Genomic DNA, 20,134 nt, shown 5'->3' on the forward strand with positions numbered 1-20,134 from the left:
AAACATCATTGAGAAGTTAAAATGTAATTGGTATTTACTTTTATCAAACTTCTTAATTTTTAGAAATAAACCATTTTTTTGGAATAAAAATGTTTAAACCAGTGTTTAAGGTGGGTATAATTAGTAAGTGCAACACAGTTATGGGCATGTACAAAATCATAGCTGGTAACAAGGACCCTAATCACGCTTATTATCTTTCTGTTCTAGATATTTGAATGGTGGTATTTTCGCAAATATGGAACATCATTCATTGAACAAGTCTCAGTAAGCCACTTGCGCCCCCTTCTGGGAGGGGTTGACAACAACTCCTCCAACAATTCTAACTCCAGTAATGGGGACTCAGATTCCAACAGGCAAAGCGTCTCAGGTATGGAAAGTCCTTCAGTCTGCAACATTATTTACTTACTCTTACTAAATTATTATGACTATAAGACAAGAAGAATGTTGTTATTTAAAGATTAGACTTCAAAGAAAAGTACGATTTATTTTCCCAAGAATTTGACAACTTCTACAAGAGAAGTAGAGTATAAGCATCCCAGGGAAAGGAAATGTTCATCTTGTTTAATTTTACTTTCTCTTCCATTTGATTTAGCTAATGATCATTTAGGTCAGTGGTTCCCACCTGAGTCTCCACCTCCTTGTCCTTAGTCCCTCAAACTTCATTAAATGTATCCATTCTCTTCCATGCTAACTGTAGAACCTTATGTCTAACTAGATCTGATAACATCACTCCTCTGCTTAAAAGTCTTGGTTGGTTCCCATTCCACTAAAGATAAAGCCCAGATTCCAGATTACTTAGCACAGCATAAGCTGCTTCTATCTTGCCAACCTTGGTTTCTGTCATTTCTTGAACGGGCCATGTTTTCTCATGACCCTCTGCCCAGAAGTCTGTCTTCCCTCTTCCGTGCTTGCTCATCTTTCACAACCCAACTCAAATGTGACCTCCTGGGAAGCCCTCTCTGATAAGCTGTACAATATTTCTCCACCTTTGTTGACTCATATATTTTTACCTTTAGCAACATTTATTAAATTGTACTGAAATTTTTAAGCTTACTGCTTTACTGTAATATCTCTAGCATTTTGCATAGTGTCTACTATATCACTGAAACTCAGTGAATGAATGAATGAGGGCATACATGGCCTGTAATTTCTCTACTCATGAAAGAAGAGGGACGAATGTAATTTCCTAGCTTGGTCTCTTCATCACCTCAGTAAACATTTCCTAACTCTCTAACATGGACTTGGCCTTATACAGGTTCTTATGAATATTATGATTTTAAAAAATGTCGAAGTCCTTGTCCCCATTGAACTCCTGTGTCTACTGAAGGGAGACAGAGTGTTAAGTGCTCTGATTATATGAGGGAAACATGCAATACTTTGGAGTACAAGGGAGGGCTTCCCGATCCAAACTGGGGGAAGAAGTTTGCTTCTTGAAGGAGAGAGTACCACTTCTGAGACTTGAAGGATGAAGAGGGAGAGATTAAAGAACTAAGTTAGATCTTTTTTCTTTCCTCCCTAGAATAACTCAGTTCATATTTCATAACTGTCTAGCCAGGTGATAGGCATCAAGGAGCATTGTATATATATTTTATTCCTGATGTTGATTCAGTGCTCTTTTAATATAATAGAACCTTTGCCAGCCGGCCATGAGTGGTAGTGGGTACCTCTGAGTACACATTTATTTCATTCTAAAGGGTACACATGTGAGAGATGGTGCCACTCAGGTAACAAAATTGTCTGGGACTTTATAAACGCATCTGCTTTGTGGAAGAAACAGAGATCTGAGCAAAGTGAAATATTACTTCAACCAGGTACTCTAACACACGTGGCATATTATTCTAATGAGGAGTCTTGATCATTCAGTCATTGTCACTATGGATAATTGCCTCACTTTGCATATGTTGGAAGACCCTACAGATTAAATGTGCTCTTGTCTGATCTGATTTACTACAGTCTTTGTATGTCACAGAACATTGTAGAAAATTAACAGATTGAAAACAGAAAGCAACCTCATTTAAGGACATTTTTTATTGTGAGTACATTTTTATTTTCATTAAAATTCTCGCTCTGCCCAATTTAACATCATTCCTTAATGCGACGAAGAGTTCATACTCTCCTTATTGTTGCTGTTACTTTGCTGACTCTCTGTGGATGCCTTGAATAAGCCTTATGCATTATATAAATCTTGATGCTATTCTTAGTGCCGGTACAGCAGTTTTTAAAGGGAGAATCTCAGTCCTTTATAAAAATACATTCGACAATGATGATCATGGAACTTCCCAATTTTATTTGTACTGAGTTTTTACCCTGCTAAGACTAAGCTTTTGAATATTATTATTAATTCAATTTCACTAGTATTTGCTGACTGTCTACTACTATGCATGCAGTATTTCCATTCATTTCCTGTAACAGATATAGCGTTTATGATCTGATCTCATAACAGTGTTCAAATAATTAGATTTAGGAAAATGGAAATTATCTTGTCCAAGTATATTTAGGGCTCAATCTGCCTACTTCTCCTTGACATCTGGGTTTCTAATATTTGGCTAACTCAGCTCAACAAACATGTGTGTTGGTATGGAAGTGCCAGGTACCATGGGATTAATACCATTTCCCACTTCTCTTTTCTTGTGGTGATTTTTATTTTTGAATAAGAAAAATGCTATAAAAGTACACTGTCTCTGTTTATCTCTACCCTTAATCACTTTCTATTTCATAGTCTAGTTTCAGCTAAGTATAAAGGAAAAAGAAGGTCCAAAGCTGAGGGTAATCAATACATTTTATTAAAATAGAGGAATTTGTTTTAAAATTTATATTGCCTTAATAAAGATAAAATGACTATTGCCTTAATAAAAGAAGCATCATAAGACAGCTCTTTGCTGAATCTTACGTGAAATAAAACGTGGCTAACCAAGTCCCATGGACATTTGCAAAGGCAGTTAAATGGCATTTCTTATTTGAAAAAAATCATTGAAAAATTTAAAAACAGACAGAAAATACTAGTTATAAACATTGGACTATATGAAAACTCATAGTGTAGCTCTTTCTTTAAAGAATCATTTGTTTTGATTAAAAGCTGAAAGACCTGGCCTACCTAAGAATAATTTGGGGTGGAGAAATGGGAAGGGAGAAAGTTGTAATTGTTACAGGAGACTATTCATATATTGTTTAACATTTGGATTTGTGCAAATTGGCCTGAGTGCAGACCCTCTCAAAACTTGCATTGATCTTTATCTGTGGGCCAGAAGAGAAATGTAGTTAATTATACAGCTTCTTTTTAAAAAAAATATTTATTTACTTGCTGTGTCAGGTCTTATTTGCGGCACGTGGGATTTTTTGTTGCGGTGCACGGGCTCCTCTCTAGTTGTGTCGCGTGGGCTCCAAAGCTCTTGGCCTCTGTAGCTGTGGCACGCGGGCTCTGTAGTTGTGGTTCACGGGCTCTCTAGTTGTGGTGCGCAGGCTTAGTTGTCCCGCAGCATGTGGGAATCTTAGTTCCCCGACCAGGGATGGAACCAGCATCCCCTGCATTGCAAGACGGATTCTCAGCCACTGGAACACCAGGGAAGTCCCACAGCTTCTTAATCTAGCCAAATTTCAGATTGTCTGGTTTAGGTTAACATTTATGAACATTTCACTTATCTCGATTTATTTGGGAGCTAAACTGCTATTTTTCTCACAAATATACAGTTTCTGATAAACGCTGCTGATATATTTTCTATGTCATCATGTTTCCTGCTGCCATTTCTTAATTCAGCTTAATTTATGAACTGATGATGCACAAGGATTTAAAATGTGTCCAACTTCTCCCTGTCTTAAGGGAAGGGATTCTCAGGGTCCAGTAACATTCTGAATTTGGGTTCATGGGAAAATCTGTTTGATAATTTGCCCTGTTCTCAAATAAGATGTCATAAAGACAAAGGTTTGCAGTGTTCACCTTCTTCAAGATATTTACAAAAGTGCAGAGTGTTCCATCACATTAGAAGTATGCTTGTCAAAGTCAAGGTTAAATTCCCTGAGACACTTTAATAGCATCTTGCATAGAACTGGATCTTTAGACAAACTCTGGTTATAGTCACTTGGTTTCCTGTTGCAAATCATCTCATTTTAATCTCTATATAAGATAAATATATATCATATACATTTTTAACATCTTTATAGGAATATAATTACTTTACAATGTTGTGTTAGTTGCTGCTGTATAACAAAGTGAATCAGCTATATGTATACATATATCCCCATATCTCCTCCGTCTTGCGTCTCCCTCCCACCCTCCCTATCCCACCCCTCTAGGTGGTTACAGAGCACCGAGCTGATATCCCTGTGCTATGTGGCTACTTCCCACTAGCTATCTATTTTACATTTCGTAGTGTATATATGTCCATGCTACTCTCTCACTTTGTCCCAACTTACCCTTCCCGCTCCCCATGTCCTCAAGTCCATTCTCTACGTTTGCGTCTTTATTCCTGTCCTGCCACTAGGTTCCTCAGAACCTTTTTTTTTTTTTTTTAGATTCCATATATATGTGTTAGCATACGGTATTTGTTTTTCTCTTTCTGACTTACTTCACTCTCTATGACAGACTCTACGTCCATCCACCTCACTACAAATAACTCTATTTCGTTTCTCTTTATGGCTGAGTAATATTCCATTGTATATGTGTGCCACATCTTCTTTATCCATTCATCTGCCGATGCACACTTAGGTTGCTCCCATGTCCTGGCTATTGTAAATAGAGCTGCAATGAACATTGTGGTACATGACTCTTTGAATTATGGTTTTTTCAGGGTACATGCCCAGTAGTGGGATTGCTGGGTCATATGGTAGTTCTATTTTTAGTATTTTAAGGAACCTCCATACTGTTCTCCATAGTGACTGTATCAATTTACATTCCTACCAACAGTGCAAGAGGGTTCCCTTTTCTCCACACCCTCTCCAGCATTTATTGTTTGTAGGTTTTTTGATGATGGGCATTCTGAGTGGTGTGAGCTGATACCGCAGTGTAATTTTGATTTGCATTTCTCTAATGATTAGTGATGTTGAGCATCCTTTCATGTGTTTGTTGGCACTTTGTGTATCTTCTTTGGAGAAATGTCTATTTAGGTTTTCTACCCATTGTTGGATTGAGTAGTTTGTTTTTTTGATATTGAGCTGCTTGAGCTGCTTATATATTTTGGAGATTAAACCTTTGTCAGTTGCTTCATTTGCAAATATTTTCTCCCATTATGGGGGTTGTCTTTTTGTCTTATTTATGGCTTCCTTTACTGTGCAAAAGCTTTGAAGTTTCATTAGGTCCCATTTGTTTATTTTTATTTCCATTTCTCTAGGAGGTGGGTCAAAAAGGATCTTGCTATGATTTACATGATAGAATGTTCTGCCTATGTTTTCCTCTAAGAGTTTTATAGTGTCTGGCCTTACATTTAGGTCTTTAATCTATTTTGAGTTTATTTTTGTGTATGGTGTTAGGGAGTGTTCTAATTTCATTCTCTTACATGTAGCTGTCCAGTTTTCCTAGAACCACTTAATTGAAGGGCCATCTTTTCTCCATTGTATATTCTTGCCTCCTTTATCAAAAATAAGGTGACCATATGTGCGTGGGTTTATCTCTGGGCTTTCCATCCTATTCCGTTGATCTATATTTCTGTTTCTGTGGCAGTACCATACTGTCTTGATGACTGTAGCTTTGTAGTATAGTCTGAAGCCAGAGAGCCTGATTCCTCCAGCTCTGTTTTTCTTTCTCAGGATTGCTTTGGCTTATTCGGGGTCTTTTGTGTTTCCATACAAATTGTGAAATTCTTTGTTCTAATTCTGTGAAAAATGCCATTGGTAGTTTGATAGGGGTTGTGCTGAATCTGTAGATTGCTTTGGGTAATAGAGTCATATTCACTGTTTGTATCATCTTTAATTTTTTCCATCAGGGTCTCATAGTTTTCTGCATACAGGTCTTTTGTCTCCTTTAGTAGGTTTATTCCTAGGTATTTTACTCTTTTTGTTGCAATGGTAAATGGGAGTGTTTCCTTAATTTCTCTTTCATATTTTTCATCATTAGTGTATAGGAATGCAAGAGATTTCAGAAGTGCATTAATTTTGTATCCTGCAACCTTACCAGATTTAATGATTAGCTCTAGTAGTTTTCTGGTGGCATCTCTAGGATTCTCTATGTATAGTGTCATGTCATCTGCAAACAGTGACAGTTTTGATTCTTCTTTTCTGAGTTGGATTCCTTTTATTTCTTTTTCTTTTCTGATTACTGTGGCTAAAACTTCCAAAACTATGTTGAATAAGAGTGGTGAGAGTGGGCAACCTTGTCTTATTCCTGATCTTAGTGGAAATCGTTTCAATTTTTCAACATTGAGAACGATATTGTCTGTGGGTTTGTTATATATGGCCTTTATTGTGTTTAGGTATGTTCCCTCCATGCCCACTTTCTGTAGAGTTTTTATCATAAATGGGTGTTGAATTTTGTCAAAAGCTTTTTCTGCATCTATTGAGACGATCATATGGTTTTTCTCCTTCAATTTGTTAATATGGTGTATTACATTAATTGATTTGCATATATTGAAGAATCCCTGCATTCCTGACATAAATCCCACTTGATCGTGGTGTGTGATCCTTTTAATGTGCTGTTGGATTCTGTTTCCTAGTATTTTGTTGAGGATATTTGCATCTATGTTCATCAGTGATATTGGCCTATAGTTTTCTTTTTTTGTGATATCTTTGTCTGGTTTTGGTATCGGGGTGATGGTGGCCTCGTAGAATGAGTTTGGGAGTGCTCCTCCCTCTACTGTATTTTGGAAGAGTTTCAGAAGGATAGTCGTTAGCTCTTCTCTAAATGTTTGACAGAATTTCCTGTGAAGCCATCTGGTCCTGGGCTTTTGTTTGTTGGAAGATTTTTAATCACAGTTTCAATATCAGTGCCTGTGATTGGTCTGTTTATATTTTCTATTTCTTCCTGGTTCAGTCTCGGAAGGTTGTGCTTTTCTAAGAATTTGTCCATTTCTTCCAGGTTGTCCATTTTATTGGCATACAGTTACTTGTAGTAATCTCTCGTGATCCTTTGTATTTCTGCAGTGTCAGTTGTTACTTCTCCTTTTTCATTTCTAATTCTATTGATTTGTGTCTTCTCCCTTTTTTATTTGATGAGTCTGGCTAATGGTTTATCAGTTTTGCTTATCTTCTCAAAGAACCAGCTTTTAGTTTTATTGATCTTTGGTATTTTGGTATTCCTTCATTTTTTTTTCATTTACTTCTGATCTGATCTTTATGATTTCTCTCCTTCTGCTAACTTTGGGGTTTTTTTGTTCTTCTTTCTCTAATTGCTTTAAGTGTAAGATTAGGTTGTTTATGTGAGATGTTTCTTGTTTCTTGAGGTAGGATTGTATTGATATAAACTTCCCTCTTAGAACTGCTTTTGCTGTATCCCATAAGTTTTGGGTTGTCTTGTTTTCATTGTCATTTGTCTCTAGGTGTTTTTTGATTCCCTCTTTGATTTCTTCACTGATCTCTTGGTTATTTAGTAGTGTATTGTTTAGCCTCTATGTGTTTGGATTTTTTACAGATTGTTTTCCTTTAATTGATATCTAGTCTCATAGCGTTGTGGTCAGAAAAGATACTTGATACGATTTTAATTTTCTTAAATTTACCAAGGCTTGATTTGTGACCCAAGATATGGTCTATCCTGGAGAATTTCCATGAGCACTTGAGAAGGAAGTGTATTCTGTTGTTTTGGGATGGAATGTCCTATAAATATCAATTAAGTCTATCTTGTTTAATGTATCATTTAAAGCTTGTGTTTCCTTATTTATTTTCATTTTGGGTGATCTGTTCATTGGTGAAAGTGGGGGGTTAAAGTCTCCTACTATGATTGTGTTACTGTTGATTTCCCCTTTTATGGCTATTAGCATTTGCCTTATGTATTGAGGTGCTTTTATGTTGGCTGCGTAAATATTTACAATTGTTATATCTTCTTCTTGGATTGATCCCTTAATCATCATGTACTGTTTTAATTTTTCCGTCGAATCTGAATGAGATCCTCGCTGGGTAGAGTAATCTTGGTTGTAGGTTTTTCCCTTTCATCACTTTAAATATGTCCTGCCACTCCCTTCTGGCTTGCAGAGTTTCTGCTGAAAGATCAGCCGTCTACCTTATGGCGATTCCCTTGTATGTTATTTGTTCCTTTTCCCTTGCTGCTTTTAATATTTTTTTCTTTGTATTTAATTTTTGATAGTTTGATTAATATGTGTCTTGGCATGTTTCTCCTTGGATTTATCCTGTATGGGACTCTGCACTTCCTGGACTTGATTAACTGTTTCCTTTCCCATGTTAGGGAAGTTTTCAACTATAATCTCTTCAAATATTTCCTCATTCCCTTTCTTTTTCTCTTCTTCTTCTGGGACCCCTATAATTCAAATGTTGGTGCATTTATTGTTGTCCAAGAGGTCTCTGAGACTCTTCTCAATTCTTTTCATTCTTTTTTCTTTATTTTTGTCTGTGGTAGTTATTTCCACTATTTTATCCTCCAGGTCGTGTATCTGTTCTTTTGCCTCAATTATTCTGCTATTGATTCCTTCTAGAGAATTTTTAATTTCATTTATTTTGTTGTTCATCATTGTTTGTTTGCTCTTTAGTTCTTCTAGGTCCTTATTAAACATTTCTTATATTTTCTCAATTCTATTTCCAAGATTTTAGATCATCTTTATTATCATTACTCTGAATTCTTTTTCAGGTACACTGCCTATTTCCTCTTCATTTGTTAGGTCTGGTGGGTTTTTATCTTGCTCCTTCATCTGCTGTGTATTTCTCTGTCTTCTCATTTTGCTTAACTTACTGTGTTTGGGGTCTCCTTTTCGCAGGCTGCAGGTTTGTAGTTCCTGTTGTTTTTGGTGTCTGTCCCCAGTGGCTAAAGTTGGTTCAGTGGGTTGTGTAGGCTTCCTGGTGGAGGGGACTGGTGCCTGTGTTCTGGTGGATGAGGCTGGATCTTGTCTTTCTGGTGGGCAGGACCACGTCTGGTGGTGTGTTTTGGGGTGTCTGTGTACTTACGATTTTAGGCAGCTCTCAGCTAATGGGTCGGGTTGTGTTCCTGTCTTGCTCGTTGTTTGGCATAGCATGTCCAGCACTATAGCTTGCTGGTCGTTGAGTGGAGCTGGGTGTTGGTGTTGAGATGGAGATCCCTGGGAGAGCTTTCGCCATTTGATATTATGTGGGGCTGGGAGGCCTCTGGTAGACCAATATCCTGAACTCGGCTCTCCCACCTCAGAGGCTCAGGCCTGACACTGGCCAGAGTGCCAAGACCCTGTCAGCCACACGGCAGCTGTGTGACTGCAGGTGAAAGATTCCACCTCTGTGCCTCAGTCTTCTCCTCTCAGCACTCTTTACTGGCTTTTCCTGAAGTCCTCTTCTTCCTTTGATCGTCTTTCTTATCTTCAGTTCCACCGTAGATGGCAAACATCTCTCTATCTTTGATGTCGATCGATGGATGTGGTGATGTCTGGCTCGCCGGGGCCGGGCCCAAGCTGTGTCAGACAACGGATGGACATTCATGGCGAACTGGGCCGCCCTTCTTGTTCTGCCCGGGGCCCCTCGCCTCTCCTCCCCGCCTGTCGGTGGTGTTGGAAGGCAGGGGTGCTGCGTCCAGTCTGAACCCCAGTCTCCCAACCCCAGTATCAGGGCCTCGGTGGGCTGGCGTCCTCTGACACTCTTACTTCGCCTCCTCAGCATATTTCGTGAGCTCATATACATTTTTATGTAAAACTTTTAATAAGAATTTCTCCTGGGATTCTAAGTTAAGGTTCATTACATTACTAGAGGCAATTCAGGCACTAATTAAATACAGGTAATAATTTAAAGAAAAGCAGTGGAGATTGAAGAAACTCAGGTAGCTTGTAAAGATATATCCTAAGACCAGGCCTTTCAGAGCTTGCATTTCAAATATATCTGTCAGCAAATTTCATTGCTGCATGTCCAGGACCTTTAGAGTTGCTCTCTAATAGTCTCAATCAGGGGAAACTCAGTTTATACTTGCCAAAATCTATTTATGAGTTGAAAATGATTCTCTTAGCCAGTGCTTATTACGTCTTTTAAAATTTTTTGCCACTAAAATTTGTGTTCTAGCATAGATTAGCTCTCCAGATGAATGGTGAAAATGCCTCAAAAACACTTTTGTCCCCTGGTGAACATTTATTTAATAAACTTATTTCACAATTTTCACGTTATTTGGTAGAGTTGATTGACTTAGGTCAGAAATGACCAATGAGAAATGTATGAGAGACAGAGATTTAGCCATTTAGCAATATTCTTGAAGAAATTTGTACACTATCTTGAATAAAGTAGATCAATAAAAATGGTCTTAAAACTCATAATTATTTACACCTTTTCTCATTCCAGAAGGGAATTTGAGAGAGTAATATATTTGTTGAATTGAAAGCTACCTACATATTACTTTGTGCCTTTACTTCTAGTAATCTTTTCAAACTAATTATTTCAAAAGGTTATGAAAACAGTTAAAGCTTAGTTATTAAGAAAATGGGGGACTTCCCTGGCTGTCCAGCAGTTAAGACTTAGCCTTCTAATACAGTGGGTGCAGGTTCAATCCCTGGTCGGGGAGCTGAGAACCCACATGCCTCAAGGCCAAAAAACCAAAACATAAAACAGAAGTAATACTGTAACAAATTCAATAAAGACTTAAAAAAAGAAAATGGATATTTTGTTACTCTTAATGATTGCTTAAGATCAACCTGTATGACGTAGAGAATTGGGTAGTCATTTCTGAGATAGCAAAGCTAATATATGCAGAATCACATGTCAGAAATTGACTGGCTTGGGGTTAATCTTGATTGTCATAATATATCGGAGAAAACATTAGTTAGGGCCCTTCTCTGTTGTACTTTGGAACTAAAATGTTTAAAAGTATTGTTTCAAAGTGCCTAACATTTCCCCAGAGGAGTTTTCAAAACTGTTCCTCTAGTAGAAGATTTAATTGATGAAGTCACATGATTTTTAAAATATCATGTTGCAGGTAACAGGGCTGTTGTATATTGTGGATACTTGTTAGGCAGTCTGGATACCAGACTTTAATCTCATTTACTTTTACCGTGGGGAAATTATGTAGCTTTTCTATGCTTTACTCTTTACTTCTATAAAAAGGGCCTACTCTGTGACCCTCACTAACTTATGTTAGGAATTTAGATGACTAGAGCTTTAAGCCTTTTTATAGAAAGGCTCAATGAAAGTCAAGCTCATAGCTATGACACAAGTTGCTGTTGCTGCTTTTTGTAATAGTATTACCGTCATTATTACGTTTCAGATCCTGGGAAGAGGTGGTAACTTTTTGGTATAATACATCTTCCTAGGCTATAAATTAGTTACTTATATATTTGAAAGTCCTAGGAGTGGGGATTCTCTCTATGTATATATTTTTAATTTTAGGGAAAAAAGGTTTTCAGAGTTAAATAGGTTGGATGTAGAAAAATATTTTCTTCCATGGGATTAAAAGCCCTGGGACTTTAGAGCCTTTTGGTTTTTCTGAGAATTAAGTTCTCTTTTTCCTTGAGGACTGTGCCAAAGGGAGAGTCTTTGGTTCTCTCAGTACATTTATTCCTTCTAAGGAACTTCTTCGTCTGGATGCCATACAGCGGTTCAGTGGCCTTTTCCTTTTTCTACCAATGTGTTGGGTTGGCCAAAAAGTTCGTTCAGGTTTTTCGTAAGATGTTATGGAAAAACCTGAATGAACTTTTTGGCCAACCCAGTATAAGCTCCTCTAGGTCATAAACTGTATCTTTTTTTTGTGACCCAGGACCTCGTGCAAGGACTAATGCATAATAGCCATTCTATACATGTTTAAACCACAGTCCTATGAGGTGGGCATTCTGGAGGAATAACTGAGTATGAAAAGTACAAGAAATAAGTATCACTGAGATGGAAAGTTTTGGTAGGGAATGGTGAGAGGGAAGACTGAAAAAAAGATTGGAGCATGATTTTATAAGTCCTTGACGGTGGTAAGTATTATTTTTTATGTTATCTCCCACACAGAAATTTATTGTCATCCTACGGGTGAATGGAATCTGTTCTCCATTTAGTTCCTTTGGGAACTAAACAAGCGCTATTCCAATGTTTACTGCTTCTCTTTCTCTTGAATTGCATTCTTATGTGCATGGTGAGGTCTGAACATTCCTATCAGCAGTTATGGGTAGAGACTCCTCTGTGGGCTACTACAGATGGAATCAGAGAGAACATGTTAATTGTATCAAGGGCATATTTTTAACTGAACTATTAATGATGTTAGCAAGTCCTTGATGAGTCCCAGTCAACCTTTAGTGCTCCTAAAGAGTACTAAAATTGTTGATATTGATGGATAATGGAAAATACCTTTTGGAGGTAAAATTTTAATTCAGACTTAAATAAGAAATTTACTTCTCAAAGATACAAGTAAGATAAGAAACTGGACCTCATGTAGAAAAACTTTTACCCTCTGGAGACCTGAGTTTAATTTATTGACTTAAATCTTCATATTATGATACTTCTGGCATTTACAACCTTTGTCCATATCATGAAACCATCAGGTAGTCTGATATTTATGGGGTATGTTCCCTAGAGTGATTCCAGACCAAGAGAGTTTTCATAGTAAAGATAAAATTATGAAACAAAGCAGCAAAGAGGAAATTAATGTAGCTATGACCTAATTTGAAGTGAAATTTTTTACATGTGTTCTTATTCGACCTCTACATTGCTTATTTCTTAAAAGAAAATTGTACCTGCTCTGCACCCTCAACTTGAAGGATATAGCTCAAGAAGACATTTCTTATATATTTCTTCATCACATGTTTTTTCTCATTCAGAACATTTTACATCTGTTACTTTTACTTAGGTACTCATTTCTAAGTTTCAGGAATAGCTGAAGAAACTGAATACAGACCAGATGTATGACATTGATATTAACAATGTTTTTTTTTTTAAAGTTCAGTTCTCTAGTAGAAGTCATAAAAACAATATTTCAAAATGTTTGCAGCACCCCCTGCTGGCTATATCATGGCAGTTCCTAAGTAAAGATGGCATTTTTAGATACTGCTCAGTAATACTTTAGGTATACATACCATTTCTATTTGGAGTTATTTTTATTTAGAAATAATTTCATTTGTATCTAATGTATAATAGAGTTAAAATTTTAATTGAAGACAATTTTCTTTATAATTTGTCAATTGATATTTGAATGGCACTTATCCTTCCAGGCAATATATTTGTTGGAGACAAAGTATTTGCCGTAACCTTTTTACTGATATTTCAGATGAAATTTGCTGGGGGAGAGTCTTCTCCCCAAATATCCTATTTTATTGTAAATAATGCTGAAATGACCATGATTGCACACAAATTTGTGTGCACGTTTATTACGTGTTAAATACAAACCTAGCAATATTCATGAAGCTTTAAGAAGAGCACTTGGAATCTTGAAAGACATCCTCTTAGGAGGGGTTGGGAGTGGTGAGGACCTAAGAGCTAAGTGCTGTAAAAGCCATGAGGACTGAGATCATGGTTGTTTGGCTCACCAGTTGTTTCAAGCCATGATCTGGAGTACTTTAGTGACCCCACTAAGGAGCTTTATGTCTGGAAAAAAAGTATTTACTTAAGGGAAGCATAATTTTCTAATTAGTGTCATATGAAATGACAGCCATCGAATCTCAGTTTCTCAAGAGCAAAATTCAAAACTGCTGAACTGAGCAAACATCATTTCCTAAGTGGCATGTTAAGCTAAGTGACAAAAAATTTAGGACCATTGCTTCCAAACATTAAGTAAATTTCAGGTGGGATCCTGCCCTAACTTAAAGATAAATTTATTTTCTTTAAATAAAAACATGATTTCCTGTTATGTGTACACCTTTCATTCACTATTTTAACAAAAATTTATTGAGATTACACAGTGTTCCCCTAGTGCTTTATGTTTTCCTCCATTTTCACCCTGTATTGTAATTGATGGTTTTACTTGTTTGTTTCACCCACTGGGTGCTCAGTTAATGCATACTGGATGGATGGATGGATGGATGGATGGATGGGTGGATTGAGGGTAGAATCTTAATGAATCATCCATGGCCTTTAATGTTCTTTCAGTTTCTGTAATAGTTGCTCACTTTTGTGTATCTATGTCTTTGGGTGTGTTTTTTGGCTGACAGCACACATAGATTCTTAAATACTGTTAACTGATTTTATTTTCTAATAAAGAATTATTCATTCAAAGAAATGTAGCATTCTGAATCATTAGAAACTCTTAATTATAGACTGTTTTAAGAGAACTGTAGCTTATTAGTCACACATTTACTATAACACAGTCTTAAAAGCTAATGGTTGACTTTTCTAAATTAAAGTCCTGTGGTTCTGTCTGTGGTCCTTGTATAACAAGATGTATAATCTATTATTACATGCTAACATTATGATACTAGTATGATGATTAATTACCTGTGTCTGCATAAGTAAACAATGTTAAAGTACTTGAAAACAATTTATTTTCATAGCATTTCTCTCTACCATAATGGTAACTTTAGTATTAATTTCCTTACCACTCCTTTACAGCAATGTGAATCACTGGTGAATTATCACAAAATCAATATTAGCATAGGCCCTAAGGTTCTTTACATATTGTACTCTGGAGGTTAAATTTAGCTTGTTATATAGGTAGTCATTGTAAGATATATTTTAGAGTGACAGAAAGTAGTTTTACCTCTACCGATACCTTCTACCTATAATTTAGAAATAAATTTATACAATCTGTTTGGACCTCTTGAAGTGACTATAGAGGTTATGAACTAGCTGCTCTTGGCATGTGCCTTGATTTAACAAATGAGGAAACTTGGGCCTGGAGAGATTAGACGAAACTTTCCAAAGTCCTGGTGCCTGAGCTACATTTCCTGATTAACTACCCAGAGTTTTTCCACATTGCTTACCGTGTAGAGGATAGAGAATAAAATTATCTTATCAAATGGCCAGGAAGGGTGTTTTGCTGAATTAATTAGCTTGTAGTGTCTGTGAACTTATGTGTAACATTTTCACATTTCTTTTTGTTGCAGAATGCAAAGTATGGCGAAATCCACTAAATTTATTTAGGGGTGCTGAATATAATCGGTAAGCATTTTGACAGCTTGGGAAACAAATGGGTCTAGTTCAGAGAGCAAAGACAGCAGTAAATGTTTTTGCAGGTTCATTTAGGGGTCATTTAACAGTCTGTATAGCGCTTCCATTTTTTGATGCTGTCCTGAAATGTTTTGATTTTTCCATTTTATAAATATTTTAGCATTGGAATTAGGATAACATACAAAAATGTGTGGTTTTTAGAGATTTTCTGTTACGTTATTCTTTTCACTATATACTATGTAGTCAAAATATTTTGAAGCTTACCTGGAACATGGTTATAAAGATGCCACAGAAGTAATGTTAGAATTTTATTTTGCAGAGTAATTAGGCAGATAAGAATTTTCATAGCTTTGGGGAAATCTCTATTCATAATACTAATTAGGAAAGGTTTTCATTAGCTAGTGCTACTAAAATTTTAAGACAAAAATATAGCAGAATTTTTTTTACTTTTTTTCTGCTGATATACTTCCTAAAGGGAGACTAGGATGATTATTTTTTTATTATTGGTAATAGTACTCAGTGTGTTATGGTTCAACACCTATGCAGCTTAATATTTTGTAGGTCTTGCTTTCCTCCCTCAAAAGTGCCTGACCATCTTACTTCTCCTTTACAGGTACACTTGGGTGACTGGACGAGAGCCTCTGACTTACTATGACATGAACCTCTCTGCCCAGGACCACCAGACATTCTTTACTTGTGACTCGGACCATCTGCGTCCTGCAGATGCAAGTATGGAAAATACTTTAGATAGTTACTGAGTGGGAGGGCTTTTTGGTTTGTTTTAAAGATCAAGGTTACTACTTGTAGAATATCTGCTCTACAAAAACCCTGATGAATAAAATATTAAATTGGAGATTGACCAGTAAAACCCAGATTGTTGATACTTAAATAAAGGCTTTATCGCAATGAAGTATTAATATAGAAATGGGTCCCCTCTTTATAATTTAAAATGTTATTTTTAAAAAATATACCATGAAGCTAACTAAATCCTTGGTTGAGATAGAGTGAAAGGTCATGTCTCCTTGATGATATTCTAGTTAGAAATTCAGTGAACCCAAATAAATAATGAATATATTGTAGTGATTCATATGCCTATTTGTAGGTTCACTAGCATTGAATGGGGGCATGGACTTGGTTATTGGCATCCAGATTTGTTTTCCACCCTAGAAGAGACTTTGTTTAGCATGCATGTCATACTGCTTGAGTTCCATATAATCCTACTGATATTTTTTATATTATCAAGCTTAAAGTAAATAAGTGAAAAAAAAACCTTAAAAAAAAAGAATATGTACATGCTCCTAAGAAACTAACTTAGAAGATACAAATTTATAAAACAAATTAGATAAGGAGATTGTTACCCTTTTTAAAAAGGTACCCTTGCCATGGTGGATACATAATACAATGAAAATTCCAAGCATTAAGCTTCCCACAATATATTCACAAACTGCTCTGCTATATAAAAACTGGGTTTGCAGCAAACTTTGGGAACAGGTACGCATGTTAAGCAAAAGTCTAAAGCACTTTTTTCTGATCCAACTCATAATTCTTCCAGTGGTGTTAGAATGTTCTAATATCCAGATCCTGTAGCAAGTGTTTGGGAAAATGACCGATAAAAATTGTGCTGTGTCTAAACAGAAGTAAGAGATTAGTAGCAATCTCATCCCAAAATGTGCAAAATAATGTATGTTCTCTAACAACAAATGATATTAATGAGCAAAAGAAATATTAAATCTCTGTTAGAATGCCTTTTCTTTTCTTGATTAAGAAATCTTAATCAAAATTAAGTCTCTATGATTATAGACTATGGGTTAGTCTATAAGATGTTAGACCTCTAGTTTTATGAGCATAAGAAAGATTTGATATCAGCAATTGAAGGACAATGGAATAGCAAATTAGAATGTATTTGTGTGACTTTGGAGTTTTGGGCTAACCCACTTGGTAAGTGAACTGTTCTCTTGTAATTCAAGCTGAAAGCTATTAATTTAGCTATACCTGTACTGAGTCTTTTTAAGTATTTATTGACGTGCTTTTCTGTCTTTTTCTAAAATAGTAATGCAGAAAGCCTGGAGAGAGAGAAACCCCCAAGCTAGGATTTCTGCAGCCCATGAAGCCTTAGAGATAAATGAGTAAGTGGGGGGAAATCTTGCTTGCTGAATGTATTCAGTTGCCATTCATGGGATACTTAAACTATGAATTTGAACTTGAGGATTATTCTGGGGGGGTATTAATTTATGAAAAAAATTTTTTTTATAAAGGACATCCATGTGAAGATAGTTTTAGTCATTTTAGACAACAATTTAGTGGCTTTGCTATGACCCTAAATTAAATCCTTCAAGGGCTAGCCATGGAATAATGTGTGGACATAAAATAAATACAGTGCTTTACATATCTAAAACATTGTGACAGGGACATTTTTCCAGATATAGAATGCTTATCTCTGCCATCACATTTTCTAGGTAGAACTTCTGCTAGTAGGGAAAACATAGTAAAAACATAAAGTGAAGAAATTATACTTTAAAAATATTTCAAGATCAAGACAAAGATAAGAGGAAATGCTGTCCTTAGTGCTGTTAAACATTCTGTGGGTCACCAAGGAAGGCTGGGAAGTTTCGTCCGGAGATGTCAGGAAATGAGAAAGATTCTTAAAGTTGGAGTCATAAAAGCTCAGGGTTGGCAGAGACCTTGAAGGTCTTGTAGTTCAAACACCCATCTGGTGCTTGAATCACCTCGACATTCTCCCTGCCAAGTGGTCATTGTTAAACTATTTTATGATTTTTCTGAAGAGGGTTACAGAATCTTCAGAGGTCTTAGTGAAAAGATTCACTTGAGAGTTGGAAATCCTGCCAGTGTAACCTGTTGATCTATTTGGTTTCTGATTCTGTCATGCAACATATTTATTTTCCAGTTTCTTGTCATCTACAAATTTGATATGCCTGCCTTTTATGTGTCATCCGTGTTTCTAATAAAAGTATCAGGACCAGGGATAGAACCCTGTGACATGACATATAGAAACCACCCTCCAGGTTCATGTCTTCCTGGATCATCACCCTTTGGTATTTATTGTACAACCAATTACTAAGCCACACAGTTACACTGTGATTCAGCCCATATTTCTGCATTTTGATCTTAACAATGCCAGTTGTAGCTATGGATCTTTAATGTATAGTAAATCCATTAGAGTACATTAAGCTAGCACGGACTGATTTATTTATTCTTAGTGAATTTAAGCTAGCTTCCAGCATTCACTACTTTCTTTTAAAAATGCTTAGAAACTATCCCTTTAATAACCCATTAGAATATCTTTCCAAATCGCTTTCTGTAGTTTGGGAAGTCTGCCTTCTTCCCCTTTTTGAACATTTTTACTGCATTAGTCATCTCATCTTCTAGAACCTCTCCATTCTTTGTGATTCCTTAACAATACACAGAGAGCAATTCCGAGGGCTGCCTACAGGATCTGTTGGCTTCCTGGGATTTGCCTATCCCAGTCCAATAATTCACTTACAATAGATCAGTTACTTGCTATCTTACATCTTTTTATTCATTTTAGGGTTTCTTCTCCCTTTGTCAGTCTGACAATCATTCTCCCTGATGGAGAAACCAGGAACAAAAGAGGAGTTAGAGAGTTTTGTTTTCTCTTTATTATCTGCTGCTACTAACTATAAACTTTCCTTGTTTTGATGTTGTTGTTGTTGTGTTGTTTGTCTTTTTTGCTTATTTATATTTGTCATGGTTTTGGAGAAGTGGGGGTGGTGATAGGGCCTTAAACGTAATTTAAAAATAGGGAATAGATGGTTGTCTTTAACATTTTTTGTTTTGCCTTTATTTTGTTTTGCAAGCTTCAGCTAATGTGGAGTTGTAGCTCTCCTGACATTATTCTGAAAAGCTCATTTCTCTTGTAGCCCTTCATTACATGCCCTCTTTCCATCTTTTTTTACATGTCCTTTAGAAATATGACCTTGTGAGAGATCTCTGTGCAGCCGTAGTGGTTACTTGTCACCCCTCTTTTCTTCCTGAGAGGGTCATTTGTGATTGCAGTTTTGATTAGACATTTGGAAGCTGCTTAATCCTCTTAAACCATTTTTCCTTCTGCGTCTCATGCCATTGAATCACGCCTCTTTTCTTTGAATTTTTTGAAATCCACCTTACCTTCTCTGATTATCCTAAAGTCCGAAATGACATAGTAACTCTCTCTGAATGTTCCTATCAATTTTCATTTCACCAACTATTTTTTTCTTCTTGGTCAGAATTAGGTCCAGAGTTGAAGTTCCCCTAATTGCTTCCTCTACCATCTGGGAGATAAAATTATTACCAAAGTAAGTCAAGAACCTGTTGAGTGCCCTACTTCTAACCAAATGAGACTTCTTCTAGCAGATATCTGGATGGTTGACACCCCCATCACCATACTTTCTTGCTTCTGTATGTGTATTGTGTTGTGACAGGATGCATCATCTCTATCTTCCATTGAGCTGAGCAGTCTGTTCTGTACTCCCCAACCATTAGCACTTCTATTGCTCTTTCCTTTCTCCTTCACTCATAAGCTCTTAGCATGTTTCTACCCCAGACTCATGAGTTTCTACATAGATGTATGTTTTCTTGGCCAATAGTGCTACTCTGCCTCTCCTCCTAAGAGTGCTATTTGCAATATAAATAAACAAAGCAAGCAAGCTAGCCCCAACCTGTCTTGAGTTCCCAGCCCACCAACTATAATCTTATAGCTAATTCCTCTGATACTGTGTCCACCACTCAGTATTATAATCTCCATTTTCACTTCATTACCCTGGACCTTATATTTATGTGTCGGCATCTGAAGCCTGAAGTGTTGCTTCCCAATGCCCAACCCATTTATTTCTCCAATGAATCACTGGGCAGTTTTAGCATCATAATTGTTCTCTCCAAGTCATATCTGCTGCCCTCCACAGTAATTGGTTTTACAGCTTTTTTTCTGGGCGTTTTTTTCTCCCTACCTCACCACATTCAGTTTAAAGCCCTATTGATCAGTCCTGCCTGAAATTAGAGGGACTGG

General features: G+C 36.5%; 1 protein-coding gene across 8 annotated transcripts in view; it reads left to right on the forward strand.

Moving 5' to 3' along the window:
- ST7 (suppression of tumorigenicity 7) overlaps window positions 1-20,134 on the forward strand; it is a 254,173-nt gene that overhangs the window by 144,092 nt on the left and 89,947 nt on the right. For 6 of the 8 annotated variants that reach the window (XM_067746807.1, XM_067746806.1, XM_067746813.1 and 3 more), the window contains exons 3-7: window positions 208-367; window positions 15,048-15,102; window positions 15,725-15,840; window positions 17,162-17,237; window positions 19,356-19,424. In XM_067746807.1, the coding sequence (XP_067602908.1) occupies window positions 208-367; window positions 15,048-15,102; window positions 15,725-15,840; window positions 17,162-17,237; window positions 19,356-19,424 (476 nt within the window). The remainder of the gene's footprint in view (window positions 1-207; window positions 368-15,047; window positions 15,103-15,724; window positions 15,841-17,161; window positions 17,238-19,355; window positions 19,425-20,134) is intronic. The other 2 variants (XM_067746809.1, XM_067746808.1) reach the window with 1 other exon arrangement.

The sequence above is a fragment of the Pseudorca crassidens genome, chromosome 8 (assembly GCF_039906515.1).
Source record: "Pseudorca crassidens isolate mPseCra1 chromosome 8, mPseCra1.hap1, whole genome shotgun sequence".
Classification (NCBI taxonomy): Eukaryota; Metazoa; Chordata; class Mammalia; order Artiodactyla; family Delphinidae; genus Pseudorca; species Pseudorca crassidens.